Source organism: Chelmon rostratus, chromosome 1, assembly GCF_017976325.1.
Source record: "Chelmon rostratus isolate fCheRos1 chromosome 1, fCheRos1.pri, whole genome shotgun sequence".
Taxonomy (NCBI): domain Eukaryota; kingdom Metazoa; phylum Chordata; class Actinopteri; order Chaetodontiformes; family Chaetodontidae; genus Chelmon; species Chelmon rostratus.
In genome coordinates, this window is record NC_055658.1 from 31580775 (window position 1) to 31606115 (window position 25341).

Sequence of the window (25341 nt, forward strand, 5' to 3'; positions counted from 1 at the left end):
CCCTGTTTCAGCATTTATTGAGATTGAGCAGTAAAATCATTAAATGGTTGCAGCAGTATAAATCCATACCTTCCATTTGGACAACAGATGTACAGAATTTCGTCATCGTGAAAGGCATGTGTTGTTTCCACTTGTAATTGTCATCAAATTTCATGTCTCATTCTGTCACAGCCTGAATGTCTGTTATTCGGGCAAATTAACATTCATCCATGTATTCACCTGTGCCTTTTAAAAAAGAACAACATCGTATTTCAGCCACTGCAGTGACGACTTTATCTTTCCAATAGGTGGTTTAGGATCACTGTCACCATCCCTGAACTCTCAAGGGGATGGATCAAGGATGATCAATTTTATTTCTTGGGAGAAAATCAGTGGTGCTCCCCGCCTCTTTATTTGAGCATCTTCCTATCTGAAAACGAGACTCCAGCTATGCCTTCATTTAACCAAGAAAATGCAACACAAAAACAATTCAAAAATACATGAGCCTAATGGACGGTTGAATAATAAAAAGCTCCTCTTCATGTGGTTTCACTTCAGCCATGAGTGAGCACATTAACAGAGGGTTTAAGCTGTTGTAAGTATGATGAGAAAACAGCTGCAGGTTTAAATGATGAATCTGCTGATATTCTAATCATTTCTTAATGTCAACAAATCCCACAAAAAAAAAACAAAAAAAACAAAACCAACAATGACCTGATCCTACAGAGAAGAACTGTCCGATATATCTTATCCCTCTTGTTCACTCACTGGAGGGAATGTGTATTAATCCGCCACTAAAATAGTCCCAAACAAATGCACCATTTCCTCCTGGTTGATTAACATCTGATAAAAACCACAGTGAGCAGTTGTAGTTCATCTTTTTGAAAATGAAACTATACATCTGGGAGGTGTTTTCTTCTTCTTCTTTTTGCATCTTCTGCAAGAATCAATGATGAACTAACACATTGCTGGTTTTTGTCTTTTCATGGGATTGGATGACAACAACAACAAAAATCTAGAATATCAGCAGCCTCAGCCTTTAAGACTGTACAAATCCAGTGAAGTAATATGCAACATAAATTAGAAATGAGCTGAAAATACTTAAAGTTAAGCTAAATGTGTGGAAAAAAGTCCAGAATCAGCAAAAATATTCTTGGTACATATAACCCATCATACAATAGCTGGTAAATATCAGTGGAATGAAACAGAATTTTTTTGGCAGCTTCTTCAGTATTTGTCAACTAGACCGAAGAGTGATGTCATATCCATCAAATTCAGCCTATGAAACTCTGCCAAATTACAGCAATTTACAAAACTGGTCTCTTGGTAAAGGTGCTGTGCCCTCTGTAGATGAACACAGGTGTTATACTCTTTATCTGTGCAATGCAGCAAATATCTGAGAATCACCTTGATGTGACTGAGGATATTTTTTTATTTTTTAATGACCAATACCAGTTACTTTTTCTACTCACGTCCACTGATAAGAATCAGCATTTTGCAAAGGTCTTTGTAAAAATGAAGGAGCAACAACAGGTTAACCTAACTGAAGGTGGATTTTAGAAAAAGTTCATGATACATTTTATTCAGTAGCTGATTTAATGGTTGTATAAAATGACATATTTCTAAAAAAAAAAAAAAAAAAGTCCACAGAGTCCACAGTGGGTGAAGCTACAGCAGTAAAACAGTATTTATCCAAAAGTGATTTGTTTTTAAAAGGTGCCTTCTAGAGCTGCATCAATTAGTCGATTACTCAATTGACAAAAAAAATTTGTTGCTATTCTGACAATCAATTAATCATTTTAGTTGTTTTTCAAGCCTAAGTGCCAATTATTTGCTGGTTCCAGCTACTCATTAGAGTATATTAAACTGAATATCTTTGGGTTTTAGACTGTTGGTCGAATAAAACGAGCAATCTGAATATATCTCTTTGGGCTGTTAGAAATTCTAATGAGCATTTTTCACTCTTTTCTTCAATTTTATAGACAGACGATTAATTCATTAACCGAGAAAACAGCTGGCAGATTAATCTATAATAGAAACAATCGTTAGTTGTGGCCCCAGTAACTTCAGCCAATTTAATTTAGTTACAGACAGATGACAAATTAAAGGAAAAACCTGAAGGAATGAGTGGAGAAAAAGAGCAAATGCAGATGTTTCCGTACATGCGTATGACAATGAAGTGGACCACATGTTGTGGCCTTCAGTCACATCTCGACCCAAAACAACAAATGAGGGAACACCTTTTGCAAAGATGGGGTTCATCCCTCCAGTAGAGTTCAGAGAGTCTGAGAATCCATATGAGAGGACCCCCCCCGCCTCCCCATTTTGAAAAATAATGCATGAAATTTGGTTTAGAGGCGTCAATTTTAACCTTCATTCTGAAATTCACTGAGAAAAATAATAATCACTCTGAGTTTTTTTTGTGTGTGTTGATTTCTGATCTGAAACTGAGAATCAGGAGACAAACTATGAGCCAGCATCTCTGGCCTTGACATTTATTCTGGAGGCATTGTGTGGAGTGGATGGCTTGGGCAGTCTGTAAACAGAATCAGTTGCCATTTTGGTTCATCTGTAGATACTCGTTGTGTAATTTCTCCTGAGCCTCGTAGAGCTTGCGCAGCTTCTTGGCTTGTCCTTTGCTGAGCTCCTTCCCTTCAGCGTCATGAGTGGGGAAACCCTGATGACAGCAACAAGAACAAAAAAAAACTAATTTTAAGCAAATTCTGATTGGTCAAATTGATAAAAGACAAATCAAATTAATGCATGTTTTGGTTGGAAAGAGCAACAAAAAAAGCTTTAAACATTTCTTATGAAATTTAGAGAGAAGAGTAAACGATTTACTGTTTCATCAAATCTGGAATACTTGTCGGTTTCTGAGCGAAACATTTCACTTGGTGGGAGCTTCATCTTTGCGAGTTTAGCCATCTGAAACAGGAAAAGAAGTGAGTAAGTGAACGTGTTCATTGTCAGCGAATCAAAAGAGGACTAAACTTCTCTATGCGGAATCATCTGAGTGACCTCTTGTTCTTGTTTCTTCCTGGCAGCTTCTTCCTTCTTCTTTATCTTCTCTTCTTCCGCCTGAGAACGAAGAGAACAAGAGTTCACGGATAATGTTTATATGACAAATGATTCACGTTCAGCTCAGACACTCAACATTTACTGCTCAGCTCCCATCTAATATGAAAGGAAATCCCTTCTTGAGCAACCAGCTGGGATGTTGATGCATCCCTTCTGTCACACAGACCAACACATAGCTTGTTTACTGGACAGTTACTGGTTTCCAGTTTCTGTAATTTTAATAAAGATACAGATGACAGCATTTCCACTCCCCCCTCACCTTCTTCTTCTCTTCTCGCTCCTTCAGTAATGTGTCCTTGTCCACCAGCTTCATCACAGTAGGCAAGCCTGTAACACAGTCACAGGAGCAGATTTATTACCTGTCCTTCCAAACCAGGGTTTTTTACTTCTTTACAATTATTATTTCCTCAAATAGTGGCCGGGGCCTTTATTTATTTCAAGTGCAGAAGGTAAGAGGTCTTTATTTGAAGCAGGCTTGTGTTAAAGGCAGGCCTTTATTTCTAATTCCCTCTATCTGATAACTAGAATTGATCGTGTTTTAGTACAAAACCTTGATTAATTCACTCCCCTTTGCCCTTAACACAAACTCAACACTTCCAATATCCGTTTCAAATTAAAAGCATTTTTACCTTCATTTCTTCACAAGGCTGTTATTGTGAAACATTTGCAGGAAAGTGTTGTGGTAAACTTACTGACTTGCAAGGTTCCCGATTGGAACTTGATAAGTAGCTACTGCCATCTTGTGGTGCTTTCACATTACTACCAAATCCAGTTTGGCTGATCATTATACTATGATTATATTGTTGGATTAATTAAATCAAGGCAATGGAAATATACATTATGCTTAGTTGGCATAAATAATATGACAGCTATCAGGAGTTAATCCACCCTCATTTTTCCCCCGGCCTCAATTAGAGACCCAGCTTTTATTTGACTACAGGTTTCTATTTGGATATACGGTATTACAAAAAGAGTTACTGTGCTTGAACAAAATGACCCGCATGTGTTTATGCCACCAAACCTGCTACAAAACACTGAAGTGATATGCATGAAAACACAGCTGGAACAGACAAAGCTAACGTTCTTTTACTTAAAAACAAAAACAGCAACAAAAAACAGCTTATTTTTGTAACAGAGGGCAGGATATTTAGTTTTAAGCTCCGTTACCTTCATGATCTTCCAGTCGGACTCCCAGCTCCGGCAACGTCTCATCACGGACAAGATCACACAGTCGCAGCAACTCTGTCACTGTATAATGTGAAAAACAGGACGATCAGACCTGAAGACGAACTCTAAATACAATATTACAACAAACGTTTCCGCCTTCTCTGATCCATCACCAACACAATATTTTAAACAGAGGTAAGAAGAACAGGATGATCAGCATCTTTTGAACAGACTAATAAAAACACAGGTTCCTACCCTTCTCCTCTCGGGCAATTTTTCGGACACCCTCCCTGAACTCGGACAGCACCATGAGGTACGGCATCACTGTGCTCTCCAGCTGGCAAACAAAGCAGCAACAACATTTTACTGTGTGTGATTTAAATACTGAAGATTAAAAACATAAATCTAAGCATGAACTACTCTGTGTCTGTTACTACAATTTCTGCTTTAGGGCAATTTGCTTTGACAAACATTATCTCAAATTTAAACAACAGATATTTAGTCACTGAGTAGAGGGAAATCCTAAAAATCTGAGTGAGACAAACAAGATGTTAGGGTTTTTGATTTCAAATAACACCAAAGAACTGACTGGACTGACTTAGTTTGCGATGTCGGGAATGTAAATATGTGTTTGACATGAGGCAAAGTGAGCCTAACGACAGAAACAGTGAAAACCCAGAAAAGTGTCTCTGAACTTACATCATTGTTCTGACTCTGTCCTCCTATCGGGAAACCAATGCACGCCGAATCTTCAATGGCACCAAATATCTAAATGACAAGAGACAGGTCAGTGGGTTTAATGCATTATGCTTTCACTACCTATATAACACAGTACAAGAAATCGGATCCATACTCGAGGAAACGGGATGAAATAAGTAATTAATTTATGGCTCAGGTCACCAGGAAAAACTGAAGGTCAGTGATATTCACAGCTGAATCAGTTGCACATATTTCAACTCTATGACAGTATCATCCTAATTATTATATTAAAGCTAAATTGACATGATTCAAATATCAACAATGCTTCCTGCATTGTCTGAACATGTAATTTAAATAGTTTATAGATTATGTTGCTGAATGAATAAATTGCTGTTTGTTTACCAGAAAAGAGCATCTTTAAGGGCGTCTTTAGGCAGTCAATTTAATCAGTGAAAGTGTGTTTAAATGAACAAATTATTCGTCTTTATTCTACCATCTATAACATCAGGCCATTAAATTCTATTTATTTCATTTTTTAGAATTTCTAAGAGTACCTACACGTGGCCTACTGGTCCAACTTATACTGCCATCTAGTGGCTGCTACATGATCTGCTCCCAGTACGGTCAACAATAAAGACTATAACACGTATCTCATATGTTGATGTAAAAGAGGGACTGTGCACGCACGTAACATGTCAAAACTGTTAGAACATGAGATCACTGTTTGGCTGCAATGACGTTTCATTGGTTGGACACAGACAGTACAGACATGTAATATTACCCTTCACTTATTTCTGTTATCTTTATCAATTATTGCTGCTGCTGTTTGGTTATCAGCTCAACGTCATTACTGTTTAATGTACAACCAATAAATGTGTGGGGTGAGGTACGAAGTGCAGCTAACTTGAACCTTTCACTGTACACTGGTCAGTGTCATAGTTACCAGAACGAGAAACTGGCTGTAACGATCACCTGGATGATGAAAGCAGTAAGAACGTGCTCACCTTCAGCATGTTGGTGAGATACGCAGCGATGCTTTCCACCAGCATGCGGTTGGGCCTCAGCTTGGCGTTCTTCCTGCTAGCGATGTAGCTGTTGCTCTGGGTGACCAGCATTCGCATCTCCTCCATGGCGGTGCGAGTGTCCACGTTGTCACACAGAGCCACATGGATGGCAGACTTCCTGTCATAGAAACTGCACAACACGAGGAACCATTGGTGACAACTTGTCTGTTTTAACTGGTTTAAATGTGCAGACGAGTCACTGGCACACTCTGGTGCTCAGCAGTGAGCGGCAGGTCGGCCTTTTTTTATAAAACAAATTAAGACCTTTAGATGTCTTGAACTTGTGTTTTTTAAATGTATTATCATGTTAAATGACCCGTTCTGGAAAATTTCATGAGGTTTATCTTCTACAACTCAATGTCTAATGCATCACTCCCATCTTTGCTATATTACCTGTTGTTGAGCTCCACCTCTTCAGCCTCCCACTTCTCAAACCGGCCGGTGATGTCAGTAGGAGAGCGCAGTATGTCTTTCACATTCAGGAAGAATTCCTGTCATATGCAAGACAAACATCAAGATTTACAGCAAACTGAACTAAAAGGCCCATCCATCCATCCATCCATCCATCCATCCATCCGTCCGTCCATCCATCCGTCCGTCCATCCGCCCGTCCATCCGTCCATCCGTCCATCCATCCGTCCATCCGTCCATCCATCCATCCATCCGTCCATCCGTCCATCCGTCCATCCATCCATCCCTCATCTCATCACTTACATTCATGAACTTCTCATACTGGACAGCTGACTCCATGGTGTTGGAAGAGTAGTCCAGGGTGTCTTTCCAGGAATGCATCAAGAAGGCCAGACGGAGCTGGCGGGCTGCAGGACGCCGAAAAGACGACAGTTAAAACAAACTCGTCTCGATTCTAGATTTCGATGAAATTATTGATGGGTGATGTGTGAGAAGAGAGCTGAAGAGCTGCTGTTGCTCTCTGCTGATCAGCATGAAGCTCTGACACATACGTCGATACTTCTGATCTGTAAATTTTACCCGTCATCGAGTAAATAATGAAATTTGACAGTTTGGTGCCTGAATAAAGGACGGAAATAAATACACCCCATAATGTGAAAAGTCAACATGAAACATTTACCAAAAAAAAATAAAAAAAGAACAGTCTGTTCATGCTTAATTAAATTTTAATATTAAATGTTAAGTCACGCTCAAAACTTTTCATCACGTGACTTATTTATTTACTGTAAAATTAAATGTCGACTTGTTTTTTGGACAAACCTTTAATATCTTCTATTAAATGCTTAACAATATAACTTTTAGTAGCTTCATTTTAGCAGCATTTGAACTTCAACCTGGTAATGTAAGTGACTGACAGCATTTAACAGTGGAACTAGCTCCCAGTGTCACTCCACTTCAAGTGAGATGTGAAAAGATCAATAGTCCACAGCTGTGCAAACACTTTGTAATGTGCAACACTGCTGGGACATGTGTGCTTTATGTGTAAGAGTGTAGTTATTTATTCAGTTTGACCGAATAACCTGCAGTTTAGACTGTACAGAGAATTATTTCACGTGTCTACAACGACACATGAATGACTTCCAACGCAACTGGATGAGTCACCTGTGTTCTTTTCCAAGGCGTCCTTAATAGTGATGAAATTCTTCAGAGATTTTGACATCTTGCAGCCTGCGATCGTCAGGTGTCCGGTGTGCAGGAAGTACCTGACCCAGTAATCATTCTCGAAGAAGGCCTGTGAGGAAAATAACCAATGGTGATCAGGACCCTTCTACTCGTTGACTGCTAGTATCTTTAAACACACCACAGGTAATCATCTCTAACTAACGTTTGAATGCTTTCTGTGCACCCTGTACTCTGCACTTTGCTTTGGTACCTCAGACTGAGCCAACTCGTTGTCATGATGAGGGAATCGAAGATCAAACCCCCCACCGTGGATGTCCATGGACTCTCCCAGGATAGAGCCAGCCATGGCCGAACATTCAATATGCCAGCCGGGCCTTCCCTGGATTGACGTTCAAAGGAACACAAACAATCAATAGTGCATCAACCCCGCCAAAAAGTTCCTCATTTTCTACTTTCTTGAGTGAAAGTCAGTCTATCATCCTGCAGGATGTCAGTTTAACAACACACCACATGAAGAATGATGTCTCACCTTCCCCCATGGAGAGTCCCAGGAAGGCTCTCCGGGCTTGGAGGCTTTCCACAAGGCAAAGTCATTGGGGGACCTTTTCTCACTTAATCTCTCAGCAGAGATGCTCAGGTCACCTGCAGGGACAGTGAGGTACAGAAAAGGTCCAAAAACGTTAAAGGCCCCGTGAGCGAGGTTTGAACATTTCTGACTTTGGCGACCCCTGGTGGTAATGGAAGATGCAACACAGTGCACAACCAATTCATCAGCTCTCACAGAAAGTGTTTCATTTTCTGCTGCTGTAATCATGTAAAACCAGGCGAAAAAGGGGCAGCTGAAACGTACCTTCTCCCTCTTGTAAGGCTTTCTGGTCCCCGACCGCCTCTGGCACCAGCTTGGCATACGAGTGCTGCGGACTGGCATCAAACTTCGAGGTGTCAAAGTACACAGAACCGTTTGATTCATATCTGCAAACATCAGAAAACCAAATAATTACAGCTATACTGCTATAACTGACAGGGCGGGTGTAATACGAGCTGTAAACACAGGCAGCTTCTTCCTCACCCGTAACCGTTTGACACGATCTTCTTCACAAACTCCACAATCTCGGGCACGTATTCACTGACTCGAGTGAGGACGTCTGGAGGAAGAACCTGAAGACCATAAAGACAATTTATGCACAAAAACAATGATGCACTACATGGCCAAAAGTATCTCAGGGGTGTCCACATACTTGTGGCCACATTGTGTATGTTTCTTAAGTTGTAAAAAGAATCAGAGATGTTTGTTTTAAACCCTGGAAAACTGCATTCGACACAGATTATGTTCACATTTTGGCATATTTTTAGGGCCTATATCATTTTGCATGTAAACTACTGGAAGTATAATACGAAGGAAAGTATCATACATTCACATAGCGTGAATATAACAGCGACGTCATGTTAAAAATAAGACCAAATCAGATTCGGATGGTTAATTTATTACAGTTACAGTATAAACAAACACAAAGCATAGAATCAAAGTGTTTATAAGAAACATATTTTTAAAGTATAATATCTGCTGGTTTACTGCACGAGGCCCGGTTCACACAAAGATGATGGCGCCTCGATCACTGCAGCAAATCGTTCACCTCGTCTTCCTCCTGTTGTACTCACATTCAGGGCGTCCATGTCTTTATGATACTCGCCCTCCCAGTACTTCGGCAGAATGGAGAAGATCGAATTCTCGGTCACCTGACTTCCAAACTGCTTGTCCAACCAATCAGCAAGCAAGTCCTTGGAATTCTCCAACAGCGCCTTGACAGGAAGGAAGGAAGGGAAAAATTAAAGCCTGGAAACGGCTCATTTTTATTGATTACTATGCAGAACAAGTGATGGACTCCTTTATAACTGTGGTCTCACCTGGGCCAGAGGTTGAACGACCCCATCTGCTGCTTTGCCCTCCATCGCCGCCTGCAGGGGCTGCAGAGCGGCTGTAACACTAGCATCCAGTCTCTCCAGCATCTGCTTCTTATCTGGGTCTGTCGTGGAAGCCAAGTGGGCCTGAAAGGGCTGAAAACAGCAAGACGAGCACATGAGGATTCACCTGAGAGCACAGAAACCTTCAGGCCATCAAACAGTATAATCACGGCTATCGTGATTTAAGGCTTCTACACTTAAGCTTCATCAGAAGAAAGTGATGTTCAGAGTTTGTCTGATCTGGTGTCTGACCAATCACAGCCAGCTGTTTGAAGCATGTTGTGGTTAATCTGTCTCTGTTATGGTAGATCTGATACCCAGAGGGAAACTCGTCTACAAGGCTCAGTTGTGGAAGCACATTTTCTGTTTGTTATCAACACTGGACAAAGCATGATGTGGTGATCTTGTTTTCTTAAAGTCCTTTTAAAGATGCACAAAAACAACACAAAGCGCAGCAGCTTGGCTGCTGAACATGCATCGGTGTATTAAAGGGTGCGGTCTCACCCCTCTGGCACTCAGGACATCCTGCAGTATTTGAGCAGCTTGCGGCTGCTTCTCCTTGTACTGATCCAGCAGGTAGTTCTGTCGAGCCCTTTTAATGATCTGAAAGACACAAATACCGACATACAGCCCATAAATGCCATAAACATACTGACTCATGAGACGCTGTTTGAAACTGAAGCCTGAATCATTATCATCATAAATATACCTGGAACATCATTATTATTACTCCATAACAGAGTGGGAATCACCTGGATATTTCTCTGGTGAGGTCTTCCATTTGTTCAGGATTTATATCATGTGATGTGTGAATTAGCCTCCAAGTAACCACTGAACTGCACTATAACTAATTATATTATATTATATTATATTATATTATATAGTCTTATTTCACAATTTTTCACTTATTTCACTGTGTGTAATGCTGCTGCTGCACTGCAATTTCCCAGCTTGGGATAAATAAAGTATATCTATCTATCTATCTATATATATACTATCAATATCATTTATTTATGATATAGTTTCCGTTCAGATTTAGTTTTAATAATAACTACAAAGCTCGTTTCCTGATTCAATACTGTGACAATACTTTGATACGTATTGCAATTCTTAACTATTGTGATTCTACAAGTATTGCTGTTCAATATTCTGATTTACGGTGATATTTCTTTGCTTTTCTAACATCATACACTTCTAGAGACGGTTCATCATGAGTCCAAAAACAAAGCACATCACTTGTCAGTCAGTCATTCAGAGTTTTGTTTCATCACTTCACTGCATATAAGCTGATGCTGTCAGAATAATAAACTGTATGTGCTGTCCTCTCCTGACGTGACATCCATCCAGTGGTGGTTAAACTTTTAAACCCAGTGGGGATTTTGGGTTTGAGTTTTGACCCTATCAGGTTGCTGTAGCAGGCAGCAGACTGAGCTAGCCATGTGAAGAAGAAAGCACATGCCTCTAAATATGAGCACACGTTTAATGTTAAACATGTGAAGTGTAATGCTAGCACTACGTAGTTAAATATGTGTAACATCGATTCAGGAACCAAAACAAAAAGAATCATGACACTTAAGTGAATCAAAAGTCCCACCCCTAACTGATAAATTCTATTCTATTACATTCAGCATGTGCCGACAAACAAGAAAACTTGTACTTCAGAATACTTCAGAGAGTGTTTGTCCTGATTAGAAGAGAAAATGAAATCTACTGAGTCCAGATCTAGAAAAGTTAGGTCAAGGTTATTAATGCATCTAATTAAAAAAAAAAGTACAAACCAGTGAAGACGAAGCCTTTCTTCTAATCACACTTACTTTGTCATCGATGTCTGTGATGTTCATGCAGTACAGGACGTCATACTTGAAGTAGTCCCTCAATATCCTTCGCAGAATATCAAAAGATATGTAGGACCTGTGCAAAGACACAGATTACACAAACAGATCCGAGAGAAACCAGAGAAAACGCTGACAGGAAGAGTAACTGTGCACAGTGAATACTGTTTACTATGGTCTGTTCACCTGGCATGGCCCATGTGTGAGGCATCGTACACTGTAGGTCCGCAGCAGTACCACGTTACTTTGTTCCCATCCTGAGGAACGAACAGCTCCTGAAACATTAACGAGCTGATCAGAGAATCAATCGAGCGACAGGAAACCTTTATCATCTGCGTCCTGCTGCAGGCATGGAGGTGCACGGGTGCAGAGTTTCCTGCTGCTGCAGGGAACTTGACTGCCACCTTACAAGGAATCTGATCGTTGACAGGAGGCTGAACTGAGTGATAGATTGCAAATAATTTTCTATCTTCTACTACAGTTCCAAACAGCTGACAATCGACTTCCGGAGAAGACAACGCTGTGCAGGCGGCACATAAAGAGCCTAAATTTAAAGTTGCAGTATTAGTAAGTAAAATGGATGGAAAGGCCAAACAAACAGTCTGCATCGTTTCCATCTTTAAATTTCAGGCGCTTCTCTGTCTGGACATGGATTTTTTCCCAGACAGTTCATGACGATCGTTTTCCTCGCAGACCTCGACGAGGATCCGATGTCTGCCTCTGGCCTACCTTTGCTCTCGTCAGGCTGTTGTAGAGTCGCAGCTGGGGAACATCTGTTCCTGCTGGTGGAGACCAGGGGGGCTGAACCCGCTTTCCTTTCACTGAAATTACAAACATTGAAATGATTAGAGACGCTCGATCCAAACGGACACTTTTCACACATGTTTTCTTCCATCGGTCATGCTTTAAAGCCACTCTGTGCAGGATTTTAAAATATCTGACAGACACTGAAGCTGTTATTGGGATTGAAAACTTAACACTAACAATGAAACTGAATGATCTCCACACAGGGGCTTTAAATTCAATAGATGTAATCAATACACATTAGTTTGCCTTGTGCAGAACAGAGAAGAAACACTGGAGGGAAGATTCATATTGGTCTGACTTTTTACTCCCTTGCATCAGTAATACATTACTGTGATTCATGGTTGCACCTTAACATATTTTCATTATCAATTAATATTTTGGTCAGTAAAACATCACATCATAGCGATCAATGCCCGCTGCAGTTTCGCAGAAGGCAAGCTGATGTATTTCAATTGTTCACGATCACAGAAAACAAAGAAAAGCTCCAAATATTCAGATTCAAGAAGCTGAAACAAATGAAATCAGGTGGAAAAGCTGAAATCGTTGCAGATCTTTTTCTGCCATTTGACTGATGGATGAATGGACTAAATGTTTCACTTCTGCTGTGAGTATTTTATGTTCGGTGCTTTCCTGACACTGAGGCAAATGACAAATCCATACGTATGTGCGCAGCAGACAGAAAAAGAAACCGACAGGAGAATTCACCCACAGGTTATTATTCTCCTTCACATGAATTATTAAAAAATTAATTTGAGCCAGAGACAGAATATTCAGAGGAAATTAAAGTAATATCTGCTTTCTAGAGGTTTTTATTTATCACAAAAACATTCAAATTGATTCTTCTCCAAAGTAAACACATCACTGAACAAGAGAAAAATCAGCTTCTTCTGGTCCTTCAGTTTCTATTTTCCAAATTTAATTAGGACAGTGCCCCAGTTTTTATCCGTACACTTATTTACTGAGCTCCAGTTTCCAGCAAAACCTCTGCTAAAGGAATGTGGCCATTCATTTTCAGGTAAGGAGCAGACTGTGTATTTCAAAGCCGGGAGAAAATCAGTTGTTGAAGCCTCACATAGCATGCTCAAACACCCAGAGGGGACTGCACACAATACGTTCAAATGTTTCTTCAACACATGCAGGAAACTGACTCCAATTTCCTTCAGTTTACACTCCTGTGTGTTCTTACGTGTCTTTAAGACAATTCAGCGTCACACGTTCTTTAGGTAGGTGTCTCTTTAGAGCAACATGTCCACCAGGGGGTGTGATTTGTCCCAGCTGACAGCTGCTATGACTGACAAGACAAGTGGAAGCTGGATTCATTCAAATGCCTGCAAAAGAGTTGTGGGTTCATGCATGTGAGTGTCTGCAGAGGTGCAGGTTAGAGCTGCTTTCGGTTTCCCGCCTTTGGGACCTCACACAGGCTGCGACAGAAGGGACCACGAGCACGTCTAGCCTGTTCATGCCTGCATCTGTCTACTCACTGCTGCTCTCAGGGCTGCGGTCCTGCTGCAGAGCTGCTATGTGCCTGTACCAGCGCAGAGCGTGAACATGCTGCGGATCTGGGGGCCTGCGGAGGAGCTTAAAGGCTTTCTGGTCGGCCTGGGAGGGGCTGAACCCAGCCAGGTAGCTGCGTGAGGTTAGGTAGTCATTCAGGGCCACTGCCAGCGCGGCCTCCTCATTTATGTGTAGCAAGAAGCCATAATCAAAGGCTGCAGAAACAAGAGGGCAAACATTCACAAAGAATTACCGACCTGGCTGCAACAGCCTGAGAAAACACAGACAACAGCACAACAAGGGCCTGGACGCTGAACAGTGGGATAACCAGCACGACCAGACTCACAGCCGAGACCTGAGACAGCACACGTCCAAGTATGAAACAATATGAATTAAGGTTAAAACTGATTACTACTGATTAAATGACACAAACCCTGCTGTCCCAAAACATCACACAGGATACACGAAATGTAATCCTTCAGACTTTTCGTACATGTTTCAACCTCAGAGAAGAGCAGATTTTCTGGATGTTCGTGTGCTGAAGACAGGTGTAATACTGCACCCATGAGTGAGTGAAAGGAGAAGAAGAGCTGTTGTAATGACTGGACAGATGTTGAATGTTGCAACAAGAGTCCAACAACAGCAATGAGGGCTAACACAATATTTTATAGACGTGTGTAACCCGACACGGTCGAGCAGAGTTAACATCGTCTCTGGCCGTGATGCTCAGATGTGCTGCATTTGATAAAAAGGCTCAATGCAGGGTTTGAGAACATGACAAACACAGATAATCAGATGAAAGGAACGAAATGATAAATAACTCAACTAATGTAAAAAGTTCAAAATGTCAATCAATCTTGATCAGGGATCAGCTCTGCCCTTTCAATTAATGATTGTCCATCCATGCACTGACAGAAAAACATCCTCTTTTCTATCGTAAAACACAGCGTTCACAGAAATGACGACGAAGAGTGAAAGTGAAATGGACACAAAGAAGAGGTGAGACAGAAACTTAAAGGTTTTTTTCCATCCACACAGGATGCTTGAAAAACTCAGACTGAAAGTGAAACAAAGTCAAAACAAAACCGCCTCATAAAACCACAAAGTATAGACACCGATGTGGATTAGTGAGGTCCAAGCACAACGTGCCAGCTGAAAGAAGGGATGGAGAAAAGGGAGTTTTTGCACAACTTTGATGATCCTGAAAGAAAATGCTGCAAAACAACAAAACCTGGAAACGTAAAATAGAAACGAACGTAGTTGTTGGGCATCCATGCAGCTTTTAAAGCAAAGTCTCATCAACATGTGTGAACACGGAGTGAAATGGGCAGAAATGCAACAAAGGTCCCGAGTCAGAGTGACACCTGGGGCTCAGAGGTGGGGGGTGTGGGGCCAAAAAGTGATTGTCTGCCAAAAACTGACTGACTTTTATTCGTCTGCAGCTGCTTTTATCTGGATCAAACTGTCCGAACGTGCAAATATACGTCACTTTGTCCGGGGTGATAGCAAAGGTATGTGTGAAAGTTTCTTGTAACAGAATAATCAAATCAAAGCAGTGTTTGATGTTTATACTGTAACCAGGCATGACACATATATATATTTGGAAACTAGACTGTACTGAACATGATTTATGGATGGATTATACATAAAATAAAAAGAGAAAAATCTTCATTGCAGTTTTGCTAAAATGCAGTATTTTTTACCAGATTAAATATCTTTAAAACAGACATTTTGCCGGACGATTACTTTTTGGCACAACAGGTGTAACAGTTTCTGTTTTACGAGAAACAAAGACACCAAATCTTACCTGAGTTACAGTCACAGTATGAGTTATTGACTTCAATACAGATCTGAACAAACTACCAATAAAACATTGATCATAAAGTGTTGTACAGGTGAGCGGTATGGTATGGTGAAGCTATTTGTTTTAATAGGTTGTCTCATAATAATGTAAATAATACTAATAGTAATACTACTACTAATAATAAGAATAATAAATACAAGCAATTCCAAGAGGGACATTTGGCTTCTTAAATAAAATTCATGTAGACATGAAAGTGTGAAGTGAAAGTGACAGATCAAACTAGATGCAACTGAGTAAGGCAGTTACACAAAATAAATGGAAGCACTGAAATTAAATATATATAATTGAACAAAATCTATCATTTAACAAATATATGACAGCCTCAGTAATTCCTTTAATGTCCTCTGGAAATATTCACTGCATGTAGAATAACATCTGGCCAGATGTGAGGACAACCGTTCTAACCTGTTCAAGCTGATGCAACGACGAAGTGAAATAAACGGAATAAAGATTTAGTATTTATTCTAGTATTTTAGTCATAGATGACTGCTCTGTGGGTACATGAGCACGGTATGTCCGGTTGCATTTTATGCTCATAATACCAGACAGACACAAACTGGGGCCACTGTTAAATGACGAGCTACAGCTAATTCTCATCAGTCCAGAGATGTTGAGTCTACAGCACCGTGCTGTGCCACATGTTGTGTTTCTCTGCACACGCCAAACCAAACACCATTCAAAACTCTTAACCACTTATAGTACTTGAAATTTTCGCTGTCTAATTAAAATACTTCATATGGAATCTATGTCGAATTGGAGAGAGTCTCGTTTTAATTCGGTAAAGCTGTTAACTCGCATTTGTTGCCCTGCGTGTCTCTGCCGGTACGATCCGCTCCATTATCTATGAGTGTAAACAGACTGATTTTTAAAGGGGGGTTCGGCTTGTCAGTCACTGACTGGTTACCTGCAGCTAAGCGGCTCGCCTGAAAGCTTTAGCACAGCTTTAGGTAGCTCACGAAGTTAACGTCAGCTTGCTGGCTGTGACAGTTCGTCAAAACACATTAAATCGTGCTGTCATTGTTTTTGTCTGTAAGTTGAATAAGAAAATTTACCCACCTCCTGAGGTCGACATGTCCACAGTGCTGGATGGTTGGATGCTGATGCAACAATAACGTGTCCGGAAGGAGAACCCGTGCACTAAATACTAGCAGTGGGAACAGGAACCAAAGTGTTTGAACCCGAGAGCGAGGGGGACGGAAATGACTGACGGTTCATCGAGCGGAAGTTTGGATTTTAAGATCGCCTGTGAGAAGTCTCATGTATTCCAAACTACGAAACTTGTCCGTGTAGCTGGCATATTGTGACCAAAGCGGCTAAATGAAGAGTGTATGTTTCAGTGTGCAGTAAGTAAACGCAGAAATGTCGCACATGAAAGAGCACATCGACAGACTGACTCGTCTTTATGAGCGCTACACGGAGTATGTGCGGAGGAACCCAGCTGCCACAGCACAGCTGGAGAGCACGGTGCGGACACTCTCCTACCTGATCGCAGGTCAGTGACAGCTGGCTCTTACTTCGACTAGTGATGCAGATTAAAATGTGACACCGCCGAGAGGCTGTGTGAGAGCTCAGCTTCAGGTCTGAACTTTGGTGCAGAGCAGCTTCATTGTAGTTAATAAAAACATGACCCTGGTTTTACTGTCCTCAGCACGCACTGATTGTTATGACTGTTGGTTTGCAGGGCGATTTGCAGATTCCCATGAAATCTCAGAACTAGGTGAGTACATGTGAAGAGTCAATACAGCTGCTTTTTCTGAGGCCACTCCTCTCTTCTTCACACCAAGCAATAATTACTGTTAATCCCATAAATCCACCAGCCTGATATGTATGTGATCTGATCATAGTCACCATCGTCTTATATATCTATAAAATGTCAAACAGATGTAAAATGTCTCACTCATATCAAAAACTCTTTAAAAAACATTAAAGGTTTTTTTTTTTTTTTTACAACATGGTTTTTCATCTGAGATATTTCAGGTAATAAATAAATAAAAATCAGCAGATGATCCATTATGAGTTGTTTTTTTTTGGTTAAGTCCTAAAAATTTAAAAAGTATTGATTTGTGCTGGAACTATTAGTAGATGAATTAATTGGTCGATTAACAGAAAAATAATCAACGATTTGATAATCTGAAGTTATCGAACAAAAATGTCAGTTTCAAACTTCTCACTTGTGATCATTGGTCATTGATTATTGAATATTTAATATATTTGGCTTTTGATTATCAGATGAAACAAGATATTTGAGGATGTCACCTACATTTTAAAGATTGTTATGAATCAGAAAAATGATTAATTGATCATGATAACCAGGCTGTCTCATTTTCCTTCCCTCATAAACACATCATTTGTAGTTTTGTTAGCTGTGAATGTTTGACACGATAACAGAAAAAATCCTCAGTATTACATCCAGATAAATTGTGTTTTTGTGAATGTGAAGTATATATCATGTTATTTACACATCATGAGTCCATTATATGATTACAGTCATATACAGCGGATGGTACATCGTGATATATGGTGTTCGTCTCTTTCAGTGTACTCGGCGTCCAATCTCCTGGTGCTGTTCAATGACAGTATTCTGCGCAAAGGGCTGAGATGTGCCCTCCCTGTGGTGAGCAGCTGCTTCATAATCTCAGACTTCATTCACAGAGAAATAAATGTTTGCTGCATTTTGATATAGGACTAAGGCTGGCTTGGATTATACAGGATGAAAGAGATGATGCCAGAGACTAAAGCTGGATATGAGTTTTGTAACCCGTCAAACAAAAACACTGCAAGAACCTGAGTTAAATTTAAAAAAGATGAATGTTGGAGCTCTGTGCTGAGCAGAGGCGTCTCTGGTTAACTGGCCTTTTTTAATGTGTTCAGTTCCACCCATCTTATACATTACACTCTTTCTCAATCCCTTTTATACATTTTACACCACAATGACAGACAGTAAACAGTCACATATCAAAGATGTCTGAATAAAGTGGTCTTAGAATTTACAGACATGAGTTAAAAACAATAAGAATGAAATAAAATATTATTTAGAGTTTTGTACTGAGGCAGGCTGGTGTGCAGTAGAGATGAACAGGTAAAGCACATTAAAGCACACACTGCCATAGTTTGTAAACAGCAGTAAAATAAATATACATGTAGTGAATTCTGCAGCGTGTGGAGGTATAAACAGGTAGTACTGTATACATATTTCTATATACATACAGTATGTTCTACATTACATGTGTCTGAAGACAAACCAACCTCACATGTTCTTTAGGTATGTGTCTCTTTAGAGATCGCTTTTTGGCACAACAGGTGTAACAGTTTTTATTTTATGAGCAACAAAGACAACAAACGTCGTCTGAGTTACAGTCACAGTCTGAGTTATTGACTTCAACACAGATCTTAACAAATTACCTGTAAAACATCCATCATAAAGTGTTGTACAGGCGATCAGTATGCCAGTTAGCTAGCTAAAAGCTATTTGTTTTCATAGGCTGTCTGTTAATAATGTTGTAATAATAATAATAAGAAGAAGAAGAAGAAGAAGAAGAATTACATTGATAATAATTATAATAATAGTAATAAATAAATACAAGCAATTCCAAGAGGGCCTCAGGACATTTGGCTTCTTAAATAAAATTCATGTAGAGATGAGTGAAAGTGAAAGTGACAGATCAAACTAGATGCAAGTGAGTAAGGCAGTTACATAAATTAAAAGCAAACACTGAAATTCTATATATATTTTAACAAAATCTATCATACAACAAATGAATGACAGCCTCAGTAGTTCCTTTAATGTCCTCTGGAAATATTGGCATCACACAGGCTCCTTCGACATGGCAGGATACACGAAATGTAATCCTTCAGACTTTTCTTACATGTTTCAACCTCAGAGAAGAGCAGATTTTCTGGATGTTCGTGTGCTGAAGACAGGTGTAATACTGCACCCATGAGTGAGTGAAAGGAGAAGAAGAGCTGTTGTAATGACTGGACAGATGTTGGATGTTGCAACAAGAGTCCAACAACAGCAATGAGGGCAAACACAATATTTTATAGACGTGTGTAACCCGACACGGTCGAGCAGAGTTAACATCGTCTCTGGCCGTGATGCTGAGATGTGCTGCATTTGATAAAAAGGCTCACTGCAGGGTTTGAGAACATGACAAACACAGATAATCAGATGAAAGGAACGTAATGATAAATTACTAAACTAATGTACAAAGTTCAAAATGTCAATTAATCTTGATCAGGAATCAGCTCTGCCCTTTCAATTAATGATTGTCCATCCATGCAAAACATCCTCTTTTCTATCGTAAAACACAGCGTTCACAGAAATGACGACGAAGAGTGAAAGTGAAATGGACACAAAGAAGAGGTCAGACAGAAACTTAAAGGTTTTTTTCCATCCACACAGGATGCTTGAAAAACTCAGACTGAAAGTGAAACAAAGTCAAAACAAAACCGCCTCATAAAACCACAAAGTATAGACACCGATGTGGATTAGTGAGGTCCAAGCACAACGTGCCAGCTGAAAGAAGGTGTCACTTTTCAGAAAGTGATCAGTATGGTATGGTAAAATAATAATAAATAAATACAAGCAATTCCAAGAGGGTCTCAGGACATTTGGCTTCTTCAATAAAATTCATGTAGACATGAAAGTGTGAAGTGAAAGTGACAGATCAAACTAGATGCAACTGAGTAAGGCAGTTACACAAAATAAAAGCACTGAAATTAAATATATATAATTGAACAAAATCTATCGTTCCACAAATGAATGACAGCCTCAGTAGTTCCTTTAATGTCCTCTGGAAATATTCACTGCATGTAGAATAACATCTGGCCAGATGTGAGGACAACCGTTCTAACCTGTTCAAGCTGATGCAACGTTCAAGCTGAGTTGCAACAGTCCAGAGAGACACAAACTGGGGCCGCAGTTAAACGATGAGCTTAATCTCTGGACTGATTCTCATCATTTTTTAGCACCGTGCAACATCCAAACCCAACACCATTCAAAACTGTAGTATAAGTATTTGTATATGCATACACAAACACACACTCATAAGATAAAATATGCCAGTAAAGTGATAGTAATGAGCTGCAGTCTTATGGTCTGTGGGGTGAACGGGTCCCTGACTCTGCTGATGGGGGTGGGGGTGGGGGGGTGCAGCAGGTAGAGCAGTAGGTGGTGCTGCAGCCACTCAGGATACTCCTAATGGTGCACCTGTAGAAGCTGCACCTGGACTCCACCCTGAGTGTCCGCAGCCTCCAGAGGAAGAAGAGCTGTTGTCTCACTGTTTTTGTGGTGGACCTGACCTGGACTCCCCAGGCTCGCTCGCTGATGTGAATACGGAGGATCCTGCTTCTTCTCCACTGTCGTCCTGTTGATGGTGATGAGGGCGTGCAGCTGCAGGCTGCAGGCGTTCCAGCTGGGGGAATACACAGGAAGCTGCAGGCTGAACGTGAGAGCGCTGACTCGAGTGTTGTGTTGTGTTCAGTCTCTCTCTCAGCAGAGGCTCCTCACCTGGCTGTCTGTGTTGGAGTACGTGGAGGTCTTTCTGGAGATGGGAGCCTGCAAGCTGTGGGGAGACGTCGGCCGCTGGCTGGTGATCGGACTCGTTCAGATTTTTAAGTATGGTTTCTTTTTCTCGTGGGTTTGAATTTTATTTATTTATTTATTATTTTCATTGTTTAAAATGAGAGATTGGAAGATTTTTTTTTAATGTTAAATATTGTTTTTAATCGACTGAACTCAACTTGTTGTGTTTCTTAATTTGACTTTATCTAAGATCAGACACCCCTGCTACGTTAATGCCCATGATTACCAAACAAAGCACATGGGTTGAATGTTTGACTGTCCACATATTTTTGGCAATGTGTCTACAAACTTGGACTCATTTTAAACTCACTGAGTACCCCAGTGCTCAGCATGTGCTCTGTTTGATGTTCTTTATTAGTTAATGTTTTAGTAGAAATTCCAGATGTTGTCATATCCAGGCTCCTGTGTAATAACACAGAGAAGAAAAACTCACATGTGGCATGATCACATTCTGTGTCGACCCTCCGGCTCTGACCACTTTTCCTCTCGCGTTGATCTCCAGGGCAGTTTTTCGCTTCATTCTTCTTCTGTGGTACAAATCCGGCATCCAGACTTCACCTCCCATAATCCCTCTGGACAGAGGTGCAGAGCTAGTTGGCGAAGGTCAGTTGTTCTCTGTCTCACCAGCTGTTATCACTTCTTCTTAGAGAACAGTGCAACATGTTTGTCCTACAGGAAAGGAAAGTAGAGCAGGTTACATGAGGACTGAGTCCACAATTCAAACTCATTAAATAAGTGATGTTTGAATGAGGCGTGACTCAGATTGTACTGTGTTCGCCTCCTCTTCCCCACAGATGACGACACGGAGCAGCAAGATGACCCCTGCTTTGTGGGTCAGAGGTCAGGGCGGGTCATTCGACCACTGGGCGGCGGTGAGACAACTTCGGTTTTATCCGATTTCCCTCTAAACACAGAAAGTCTCTTAAAGGCGCAGTGTGTAATTTCTGCCACTAGGGGTCTCTCTATCCAAAAATGTTGCTTGATGAGGTCGTATAGTCTCATGGGATCATGGGAGTTCATTCACTGTTGAACCTCCGTTGCCAATGAAAATCTATCTGATGCGACTCAGGCAGTACGAGGTCGTTTGTGAAAGTTTTATTCATATTTAGTCTCTTCTTCGTCACTTTCTGAAGTATCATCTGGTTTCTCCTGCGGCGCCACTGACAGGCGACCAAATGAAAAGCAGCCTAATCTTGGGAATCTCTGGTGTTCCAGCTCGCTCCCTGCAGGCTCGGCCGTGGGCGCCGCCCACTCAGAGGAAGAGGAGGAGGAGCTTGAATGGGCAGAAGCTCGACAGCAAACCAACACACCTGAGCCTTCAGGAGACCATCGCAGAGTCTGTGTACATCGGACGGCCACTCGTGCACTGTATCCTCCCCTGACTGTCACTCCAGTGTTCATAGAAAATGTTTTAAACTTATAATCTTTATCTGGTTCTGGTCCTCATCATCAAAAAATCATCAAAAACACAGTAAAGGCAATTCTGGGATTCATGTGGTAAAGTAAATGCAGTAGTTCACAAGGAAAAAAGGTGTTTTTAGACAAATTTCTGCAGCCCTACCAAAATCTGATCTCTTGTTCTGTGGTGTATGGCTTAGATTTACTAAATTTACACCACATTTTAGCATATTTTGGGGTACGTTAACCAACAAATAAGCAGACAAACAAACCAGAATAGTTTTTTTTAATAACTATCTGTCCTGTGCAGCTGTGCATCTGTGTTTTTCATGTTAATTGTCATCCAGTTTCGATGGGGGGACAAATCTGTAATCATCTTTCAGGGCAGAACGGCACAGTTCAGCCAAAAGTCAACGAAAGCAGTCTGTGATAATATGTCTTCAGAACAGATGTTTCTATCTGATGAACCTGAACACACTGAAGGTTTATGGGACATGAAACCCTCAGACACATCTTCTTATCATTTGTGTGTTTTTATCTATCAATTATTTTATCTTGCCTTCTTTTAATTCTGATTGACTTTCCTTTATGTTTGTTGTCCTTGTTTTATTAAATAGTTCTATAGAAGTAAAATCTGCTGAACTGCGCTGACTGAGGATTGTGACGTTGTCCTGCATTAACTGTTTTGACCTCTAGATGGCGAACTACTGTAAGAGCTGTGTGTCACTCTGCAGGAAGAGACTGATGTCTCTAAATATGAAGCTGTGTGTGTGTGTGTGTGTATGAGCAGTGAGAGTAAAATAGAGATGGACCAATGTTTAATGCTCTTTTCCACATTTACACAAATTACCCAAAACAGCACCATAATTAGCTGTAGCCCAAACCAGCTTTCTTTTAAATGCAAAGTGAGGAAAAGAGCCACTGTTAGGTGTTAGATTCTTTGTTTTTTTTTATTGTGCTGTAGTTTGTAGCTTTCTGAAACAGTTTTCCCTTAAAGCAAACCTTCCTGACTGCAGTACTCTGCCTCGGAGTCTGTGGAAAACAGTCCTGGAAGCCGTGGCTCATCTCTGGAGTCCTCGAACTTTCCAGGTAAACAAGCTCCTCCTTTGCAAGTTGTTCGCATCTAATTACAAATTCTTCAAACAGCATGCCTGATCTTTGTCTTCAGAATACAAATTATGTTTCATTATTTTACTAAGAAATATATTAAGCTGTCTGTGGATCTGTTGTCATTTTAAGTTAAGTCATCACACAAAGTGGTCAGTTTTCATGAAGAGTTTTGTGCATTTTTAGATTTATCTGCTGAATATTTTTCCTCTGAGGGTTTTTACTCATCATGCAACAACCTAATATTATGTTTTCCTTTGTGTTTTGGAGGAAACAAATATTGTTAATGTGTGGATCAGTGTGGAAGTTTTGGTTCAGGTGTGGGTACCGTTTGGATTTTCCCTGCGGGGTGAAATATGAAATAAACTGAAGGATTGTTAAATTAGCAAAAACAAAGAAAGGAAATCATTCATTGTGAATGTTGGACGACGCTGAATCATTTCAAAGTGTCAGGTTTTGTGGACGTGTTCGGCCACTCTGTCACCAGGTGTGACGTCTGAAACTCCAGCCCTGCCGTCATTCCGGGTCTCATTCGTTTTAAACACGCAGTGTCTCATTTCTGCCACCAGGGGTCTCTCAGTCACAAGAACAACAGATAACGTAGGTAAACGGGGTAAAGGTGACCAGATGAGACGTACTGTTACCTTAAATAAAATGATAGATTTCTCTGGGTTTGAACATCGTTGGAAACATTTAAGATAAAACAGGAACAAACACAGATCGAGCTGTTTTTAGTTCGGCAGAAATGTTACACATTCCTCCTTTCAGATGTCTATCAGACCTGACGAGTAAGTGCTGATTTATGGAAAAGAGTGTCACCTCGGGGGCTCATTCTTCTCTTCTGTGCCTTTATGAAATCACAGTAAGAGAATGTTTTCAGTTATTTGTGTTCTTCCTTTAGCTTTGCTGTGCTCAGTGACACAAAATTTGAAAACCGCTGGGAGAGGGCCGAGCTGAGGAGGAGAACCTTCCTTTTCCTGTACTACCTTCTGCGTTCGCCCTTCTATGACAAATTCTCAGAGTAAGTATCTCAGTTTCCCACAGTCCAAGGTGACGTCTTGTGTTCACACTGATATGAAACAGAAGCTGGAACCACAGATTGTTGGCACTTCTGCTTAAAAAAATGACTGAAATGATGACAGCAGTTTTAGATATTTGTGAAATCACAGAAAAGGGACAGTCGTTGCGCTTTAAGTGTGTTTTCTCAGCTGCGTCTGTGTCCTCGTCTGCAGGGAGAAGATCCTCTTCCTGCTCAGACTCCTGGCTGATCATATTCCAGGAATCGGCCTCGTGGCGCGTAAGTACCGCTGTCACGTCTGCAGCATTAAATATCCATCAAACAAAGTTTGACCTCAGAAACTCTCCTCCGTCAGGACAGCGTGTCAGGGTGTGGTTTCAGATCAGATTACTGTAATTAGTACCAAACTATGTCATTCTGGCAGAGGAAATTAAGGTTAGCGTGTTCTGTTGTCAGTTCCAAGTTCAGAGAAGATGATGGTAAACGTTTCCTTAAAGTGACGAAAGAAAGAAGAAGCACAAACCTCAAATACAGAAAAACTGAATTCATGAACAATAAAAAGCTCATTTGTTAAATTCATTCGCTCAGGAGTTATATTGGATATGTTGGTGTTAGATCTGATGTTGTTACATGCATTGGTGAGTCTGCTGACCATATGGCTCCACCTGTGACGCCACATTATAGCATTTAACAGG

The 25341-nt window shown here is 40.6% G+C and overlaps 2 protein-coding genes across 2 annotated transcripts in view; one reads left to right on the plus strand and one right to left on the minus strand.

Moving 5' to 3' along the window:
• On the minus strand, positions 1 to 16769 carry cars1 (cysteinyl-tRNA synthetase 1). The gene is given in 24 exon segments (XM_041933743.1): positions 1 to 2656; positions 2821 to 2904; positions 2998 to 3057; positions 3317 to 3384; positions 4225 to 4305; positions 4480 to 4561; positions 4924 to 4992; positions 5928 to 6117; positions 6381 to 6478; positions 6702 to 6805; positions 7560 to 7689; positions 7831 to 7959; positions 8110 to 8222; positions 8431 to 8552; positions 8650 to 8738; positions 9240 to 9380; positions 9486 to 9635; positions 10047 to 10145; positions 11357 to 11453; positions 11561 to 11649; positions 12104 to 12195; positions 13663 to 13890; positions 16596 to 16682; positions 16685 to 16769. Coding segments are annotated over 24 exon segments (2601 nt in total). The 5' UTR covers positions 16755 to 16769; the 3' UTR covers positions 1 to 2527.
• Positions 15657 to 25341, plus strand: part of pex16 (peroxisomal biogenesis factor 16) — a 10863-nt gene continuing 1178 nt past the window's right edge. The window contains exons 1-10 of the mRNA XM_041933780.1: positions 15657 to 17031; positions 17221 to 17256; positions 18077 to 18153; positions 21023 to 21156; positions 21626 to 21726; positions 21918 to 21995; positions 22339 to 22491; positions 23538 to 23610; positions 24530 to 24649; positions 24861 to 24925. Of these exons, the coding sequence (XP_041789714.1) occupies positions 16899 to 17031; positions 17221 to 17256; positions 18077 to 18153; positions 21023 to 21156; positions 21626 to 21726; positions 21918 to 21995; positions 22339 to 22491; positions 23538 to 23610; positions 24530 to 24649; positions 24861 to 24925 (970 nt within the window). The 5' untranslated portion in view covers positions 15657 to 16898. The remainder of the gene's footprint in view (positions 17032 to 17220; positions 17257 to 18076; positions 18154 to 21022; positions 21157 to 21625; positions 21727 to 21917; positions 21996 to 22338; positions 22492 to 23537; positions 23611 to 24529; positions 24650 to 24860; positions 24926 to 25341) is intronic.